General features: G+C 41.8%; 4 protein-coding genes across 5 annotated transcripts in view; 2 read left to right on the plus strand and 2 right to left on the minus strand.

The window, feature by feature from the left end:
* Positions 1–533, minus strand: part of LOC132201538 (uncharacterized) — a 60,209-nt gene extending 59,676 nt beyond the window's left edge. Inside the window, exon 1 of the mRNA XM_059627759.1 lies at positions 148–533. Within this exon, the coding sequence (XP_059483742.1) occupies positions 148–377 (230 nt within the window). The 5' untranslated portion in view covers positions 378–533. The remainder of the gene's footprint in view (positions 1–147) is intronic.
* Positions 534–559: 26 nt separating this feature from the next.
* Positions 560–2,527, plus strand: LOC132201542 (serine/threonine-protein kinase RIO1). The gene is made up of 3 exons (XM_059627764.1): positions 560–719; positions 818–1,444; positions 1,538–2,527. The coding sequence occupies exons 2-3, from the start codon at positions 830–832 to the stop codon at positions 2,489–2,491; spliced, it is 1,569 nt and encodes a 522-aa protein (XP_059483747.1). The 5' UTR covers positions 560–719; positions 818–829; the 3' UTR covers positions 2,492–2,527.
* Positions 2,510–4,945, minus strand: LOC132201544 (guanine nucleotide-binding protein subunit alpha homolog). 2 transcript variants are annotated; one of them, XM_059627766.1, is made up of 6 exons: positions 4,436–4,945; positions 4,324–4,374; positions 4,006–4,223; positions 3,750–3,945; positions 3,603–3,626; positions 2,510–3,419 (listed from the first exon to the last, which is right to left on the minus strand). In XM_059627766.1, exons 1-6 carry the CDS (start codon positions 4,913–4,915, stop codon positions 3,258–3,260), a joined length of 1,131 nt encoding a protein of 376 aa, XP_059483749.1. In that variant the 5' UTR covers positions 4,916–4,945; the 3' UTR covers positions 2,510–3,257. The 2 variants fall into 2 exon arrangements, with proteins under 2 accessions (XP_059483749.1, XP_059483750.1); XM_059627767.1 differs by lacking the exon at positions 3,603–3,626 and having other exon boundaries at positions 4,436–4,944.
* A 37-nt stretch (positions 4,946–4,982) lies between these two features.
* On the plus strand, positions 4,983–7,004 carry LOC132201541 (probable ATP-dependent RNA helicase DDX56). Its single transcript, XM_059627763.1, has 2 exons — positions 4,983–5,131; positions 5,216–7,004. Exon 2 carries the CDS (start codon positions 5,220–5,222, stop codon positions 6,882–6,884), a length of 1,665 nt encoding a protein of 554 aa, XP_059483746.1. The 5' UTR covers positions 4,983–5,131; positions 5,216–5,219; the 3' UTR covers positions 6,885–7,004.
* Positions 7,005–7,093: the final 89 nt, after the last annotated feature.

Genomic DNA, 7,093 nt, shown 5'->3' on the forward strand with positions numbered 1-7,093 from the left:
TATGTATGAAGAAAATTTGCTGTTGCAGTTAAATTTTTTGATGAAATACATAGCAAAAAAAAAAATGGTTTTTTATGTACAAAAATTAAATTTCCAAATATTTTTGCCTATAAAAATTGTGTAATTAATCTTAATCATAGAACTAACGTTGCAGACGAAGATTTGCTCTCCTGCTGGCTCAACCGAGACACTCTCAATTTTGAAGCCTCTTCGCTCTCGGGCCGAACGAAACACGGAAGCGAAGCCGACGTTTTCGGCATGAGAGCCACTTGCGGAGGATCTCTATGGTGCAACACACGGATCGTTCTTTTCGGCGCAGAAAAATTTAAAGACGACACGGAACTCACTGTCGTTGCTCGAGGATGATTGCGAGGCATTTTAGATCAAACGAAAAATATCCAACCAAGTCGAGTCATTCACTTTTTCCGTAAATTGTCCGACCGGAAAATTTAAAAACAGAAAAACACAATTCACAACAAAATTTTAACGGACTTGACAAAAATAGCGACTACTTGCTGCATAAGAAAGTGCTGCCCTCATTTTCGCGCTTTTCGCGGCGGAACTACAAAAGGGGGCGTAACGAATTTTTGCAAAGTAATAACAGAACAACGTGGGTTGTGTTTAAAGCCGAGTTTAATTTGAAAAATATGGAAAATAATTCTTTATTGGCCAAATTTTAACGTAATTAAACTTCAGTAATCTTTTCAACTCTTTAAAACGTAAGTTTTCATCACTTTATGGAAATTTTAATCCAAAATTTTGGTAACCAAATCAATTTTCATTTTGTGGTAATTTATTATGTTTCTATTTTTTTCAGTGTAAATTTGAAATGGATGGCAGATTTCAAATCGAAGAAGGTCAGTTTGACGACGCCGAGGAAGATGGACCAACAGTTATTCCGAGACCCCTTCCTGCGAATGCTATAGCAGCCAAGCTGAAACAAATCAAACTGTCTGACTCGAGCACCACCGAGGAAGAGGAAGACTGGTACAATGAGGAGGCAGACAGCGACGATGAATGGCGTCATCAGGAGGATGAGCGACCCAGAAATCATGGGCCGAACGCCCAGACCAGTTCTTTTAAAGTGTCTAATTATCAGCCGAGCGACAAACTGTTCAAAAAGTTCACCAACAAAATCAACGTGGAGCGGTACGAAGGTCCCAGCAACCTGAGCGGCTCTGCTGCTAACAAGCTGATTGACAGCAATAAAAAGTCTGCTGCAGATAAACATAGGAACAAGGACAAAAAGGACAGAGCCACTGCCGAGCAGGTGATGGACCCGAGAACAAGGATGGTCCTGTTCAAACTGCTCAACAGAGGAGCCATCACAGAGGTCAACGGCTGCATTTCGACTGGAAAAGAGGCCAATGTGTACCATGCTCTTGGACGGTCTGGCTCAGATTTGGCCATCAAAGTTTACAAAACGTCTATTTTAGTCTTCAAAGTAAGAAGTAGTGAAATGAATATGTTTGAAAAAAAAAATTTAGATTTTTCACTTTTTTCTTAATAATCAATTTCCTCTTTAATTATATTTCAGGATCGAGACAAGTATGTGAGTGGAGAATTCCGTTTCCGACATGGCTACTGCCGAAGCAACCCCCGCAAGATGGTTCGTACCTGGGCTGAAAAGGAAATGCGAAACCTGGTGAGGCTGGAGGTGGGCGGCGTCAGGGCCCCTCGACCTTTGTTACTCCGCAGTCACGTCCTGCTGATGGAGTTTCTGGGCACGGACGGTTGGCCGGCTCCAAAACTCAAGGACGTCGAAATGAGCAGTAGCAAATCCTGCGAGCTGTACAGAGAGTGTGTTGAGTTGATGTGGCAGCTCTACCATGATTGCAAACTTGTGCACGCCGACCTGAGTGAGTTTAACATGCTCTACCACGAAGGTCACGCGTATGTCATCGACGTGTCCCAGTCTGTGGAACACGACCACCCGCACGCCCTTGATTTTCTTCGAAAGGACTGCACAAATATAACCGAGTTCTTCAAGAAGAGAGAAGTGGCAACCCTGAACATCAGGACCCTGTTTGACTTCATTGTCGATCCCAACATTACCAAGGACAAAGTTCAAGAACGACTCGATGAGCTCTCGCAGAAATCCGCCTCTGAAATTTACGATGAGGTTGATGACGAAGTCTTCAAGAAGGCTTACATTCCCAGAACCCTGACGGAGGTTATTGATTTTGAAAAAGACCTTGCCAAGGATGACTCAGAAGTTTTGTATAGAACGGTGGCTGGAATCAAGGTGGATAAAGAGGGCAGTGCTGAAGAGTCTGGTTCCGAGGGTGGAGAAGAGGCAGATTCGTCTGCTTCCGAAAGTGATAGCGAAGCAAGCAAATTTGTGAATTGTGCTAGGCCGAGAGAAGAGTCGCCCAATTCTAAGAAGGAGAGGAAAAAGGCCATCAAAGATCAACAGGCGGAAAAACGCAAAGCCAAAATTAAAAAGCATGTTAAAAAGCGAAAGGAGAAGTTGGGCAGTAAGAAGAAATAAAAATTGATATTTATAATCTATAAAATTGGTTTGTTTGTTTTAATTTCACTTTAAGGCAGAGATTCTCTTGAGGCATAATTTCAGCATTTATTATTTTCACAACAACTTTTTAATAGTTTTTGTAGCAAGAAATACAAGTAATATCTATAAAAGGCGGCCTCGTTTGCGTAAAAGCTGCACAATGATCACTCCTTCCGAGGACAAGATCAAACTTTACTTATCTGTGGAATAGCCTTTTTATCACAAAATTAAATATACAATATTTCCATATTAACAATATCAATAGCTTAACAAAACCTATTGCAGTGTAATAAAATATATATTATTTATGCAGTGTGCGGAAATAACTCCTGGATAAAAATACTCAAATGCTCATTTTTAAAAATAATCTTAATTTGTAGCAGTTTGACATTTTATCGTCGTAAAATGCTATATTTCTGGAGACAGTCACAGCGGTCGATACATGTAAGATAAAAATATACAATGTTCTAAAAAAAAATAGATTGCCATTAGTGCCCTCGAATATTTGATTTCGGTTGTGGAGGTAGGGCATTGTGTTAAAAATACTTGATATGTCATTCTACACAAATTTCATAACAGAACTACTTAAGATTTCTAAATCCAATGGACTTGTCGGAAAATAGTTGCCTCGTTTTCGACTAAGGACCCTGTGATCGACACTACTAGCTTTGGCTTCAGCGCTTGTTATTCGTTAAATCCAGTAAGTGTTAAGGCAGTAAAAGTTGCTGGGCACTTGACGTCGGATCTACTCTAGCATCAGCGACTGTAGATTTTTGTGCAAGATGGTGTCCTTGACAGCGTTGAACACAACCTTGATGTTTTCCGTGTCCACCGCAGTGGTGAAATGATGAAACAGAGGGCGTACCCGGTCTCTTTTTGTTTCACGGAACAATTTATACATGAAAACCTGCAATAAAAATATAAATTAATTTGCTGTTTGTACTTTAAAATATTTTTAATCAAAAATTAGTAATAAAGAACAATAATTCCAAATTAAACAATGCAAACGCACACAGGAAAATTTCAAAAAGTGACGTAAAAAAATAATAAAGAAAATACGAAAAAAGTGCAATTCATTGTGTAGACTCACATTGAAAATCCACTGTGAACAGACCTTCAAAATGAGACAGATGAGTTAAATGAGTGAAGGTAATGAGAACAGTGATTATGATATTTAATTTTTTCAATTCCCTCCACCAGAAGATTTATTCAATTTGGATCTTATAAAAATTCTTACCTGGACATCAGTTAAGGAGTAAGGATCGCCAACAAAATTTGGCCAGTGCTGACTAATATCAGATTGCCGAGAACGAAGCTTGGCATAGAGCAGGTCCGTTTTGTTTAGGAACAGGATGATTGAGACGCCTTTGAACACAACGTTATTTACAATTGTGTCAAAGATGTTGCGAGATTCGTCCAAACGATTGGTTTTCCTGAAATAATACAAAAATAATTAATAAAGTTCTACTACAAATTTTTGAAGAATAACACACCTATCTTCTACCAGCACCTGATCATACTCGGAAGATGAAACGAGAAACAAAATTGAGGTGACAGAGTCGAAGCACTGAAACCACTTTTGTCTCTGAGACCTCTGCCCTCCGACGTCCACAAATCTGAATGGGATGTTGTTGATTGGAATTATAAACTCAGAGATTCCTTTGGTTGCTTTTCGAGCGTGTAGTATGTCTTGATTTACAGGTTGGTAATCCTAAAGAGATAAATATTTTGTTATTTTTTTTTATCTTGAAGTAAAATACTTGAAGCAAAGAATGATTATATCAGTGTTTGATTAATAAATAATCTCTTACCAGTCTTGAAATTCTATCCATGTTGTCGAGGAAGTACTTGACAGAGTCACTCTACAAGGAAATAAAAGATGAAAATTAAGCTCATTGAAATTGAATGGAGTAAAAAATTTACCAATTGAAATTCCCGTCGCCTGTCAAAGGCCTGTCTGATTGCCGAGTCCATCCACAGTCTTTTGATAGAGGGGGCGTAGTCCTGGAAGGTGTGACTGTCCAAGACGACCAAGTTGTCATACCGCAGCAAATGCTGTCCGAAGGGCGAATTCTTGGGATTCTCCCACGGAATGTTGAGCTTCTGTCTGGCGTCGACGAGGACCTTCATGCCCCGCACGATGTTTTGGTAAATGGTCACCTGGAATTCCTTGACAATCTCGGGCTCGAATCTCTGACCATGGATGATTCTCATCTGCTTGAGGAAGGTTGACTTGCCGCTCTCTCCTGCGCCCAGCAGCAGCAATTTCACTTGTCTCCTGATGGCATGTTTGTCCTTCTCCAGCATCCGATCAATTTGCTGACTCTTGTGCCGCTGCTCTATCTCCTCAGGGCTGAAATTAAAGCGGAGACAACAGGCACAGGCCCATCTAATGGGCGCCATCTTGGACCCTCTTCTTTTGATAATGGGAAAAGTGACGTCACTGTTTCTTTATAAAAGTGCCGACAACAAAGGTGATTCACGTATGCGCAGAAGCTGAATGTTGTTCTGCGCAGGATTGAAAGAGGAATTAATTAAGCTACTGAAGATGTTCTACGTCACCTGCGAGTGTTTACATGCTGTAGAAACCACGTGAAAAATTGTCCAGAATTTATTTTGGTGAGAAAATAATGAAATTAAACGTTAATTGATTGATTTCATTTTAAAATTTCATTCTTTACTCATTATTTTATTCATTTTCAGAAAAATGGAGGAAGAACAGGCAGAATCTACTCTGCAATTCCACGACATGGAACTGGATGAGAGGTTGTTGAAAGCCATCGCCAAGCTTGGATGGACGGAACCTTCTGCAATTCAGGAGGCTGCGATTCCTCTGATGTTGGAGGGCCGGGACGTTTTGATTAAGGCTCGGACTGGGTCTGGAAAAACCGGTGCCTTCGCCATCCCAATAATTCAGAAAATCCTGAACGCCAAACAAGGCGCGACAGAACAGGCCATCCGTGCCCTTGTCCTGGCACCTTTCAGGGAACTCTGCAAACAGATCAACGCCAACATTGCCCAGCTGACGTGCAAGTGCTCCAAAGACGTAAAGTCCATGGACGTATCCCAGTGGGACACTGGAGAAGCCCAACGTTCACTTATTTCCATACAGCAGCCGGACATCATTGTTGCCACTCCTGCAAAGGCCCTGATGCACCTGAAAAACAAAAACATGGTCTTAGACCAACTTGAAATCCTCATCATTGACGAGGCCGACCACATTCTCAGTTCTGGCTACGAGGAAGACCTGAAGGCTGTTCTCAAATACCTGCCAAAAGTTCACCAGTCAGCCCTGGCAAGTGCCACCCTATCCGACGACGTGACTGAATTAAAACGGTTAGCCCTGAGGAGGCCTGCGGTTCTGAAACTGGAGGAACCGGAAATGGCTCCAGCATCCCAGCTCACACATTACCACATTGGTGCTGAAGAAGAGGAAAAGGCAGTCATTCTCTATGTCCTCCTAAAACTGCATTTAGTCCGAGGAAAGACCATCGTTTTTGTAAACACAGTGGACAGATGCTACAAGCTGAAATTGTACCTGGAGCAGTTCAACATTCCAACCTGCGTCCTGAACTCGGAACTACCAGCAGCCGCCCGATGCCACTCGGTGGCCCAATTCAACGAAGGCCTCTACGACATCATCATTGCCTCGGACGAGAAAAATTTGGAACAGCCTGACGAGGCCCCGTCAACCTCGAAAGGTAAAAAGGGCACCAGGAAGAAAGACAAAGAGGCCGGTGTGTCCAGAGGAATTGACTTCCAGTTTGTCTCAAATGTGATCAACTTTGACTTTCCGAAAGACATCAAGCCATACATCCACAGGGTGGGCCGCACAGCTAGAGGAAAGAATAAAGGCACCGCCCTGTCCTTCGTCAGCATCAACGAGCGACCTTTGATGGAAAAGGTGGAAGAGTACCTTAGAGGTGGCTCAAACGAAACGGTGATCAAGGCCTTCCAGTTCAAGATGGAGGAGGTTGAGGGCTTCAGGTACCGCGCCAGGGACGCCTGGAGAGCCGTGACTAGAATTGCAGTCAGGGAGGCGAGACTGAAGGAAATCAAACAGGAAATTTTCAATTGTGAAAAGCTGAAGACCTTCTTCGAGGACAACCCCAAAGATCTGCAGTCGTTGAGGCACGACAAAGCCCTGCATGTGGTTAAGAAAATGCCTCACATGGCAGACGTCCCTGAGTACCTTGTTCCTCCGACCCTGAAGAGACTGGCCGGCATTTCTTCGAGGAGGAGAAAGTGGAGGTCGGATGATGCAAAAGGCAGTGGACGACAAAAACCAGCGGAGGCGAAGTTTCAGGCAAAGAGGAGGAATCCCCTGCTCAGTATGGAGTTTTCTGGTTTTAGCAAGAAGACCAAGAAGTAAAATAACAGATTGAAAGAAATTATATGAATGTAATTATATAATGAATCATGAAAAATAAATTTAATTTGGCATTAAAATTTGAAATTTTGTATACAATTTTACTTTCAAATAAAAATTAAATTAGTAATAAAAAGAATAAATTGATTTTTTGCTGGATGCTCAGAAACAGAAATATCAGAGAAATACCTAAAGAATTTTTCTGACTTTGA

Source organism: Neocloeon triangulifer, unplaced genomic scaffold (assembly GCF_031216515.1).
Source record: "Neocloeon triangulifer isolate White Clay Creek 2 clone unplaced genomic scaffold, ASM3121651v1 ptg000014l, whole genome shotgun sequence".
Taxonomy (NCBI): domain Eukaryota; kingdom Metazoa; phylum Arthropoda; class Insecta; order Ephemeroptera; family Baetidae; genus Neocloeon; species Neocloeon triangulifer.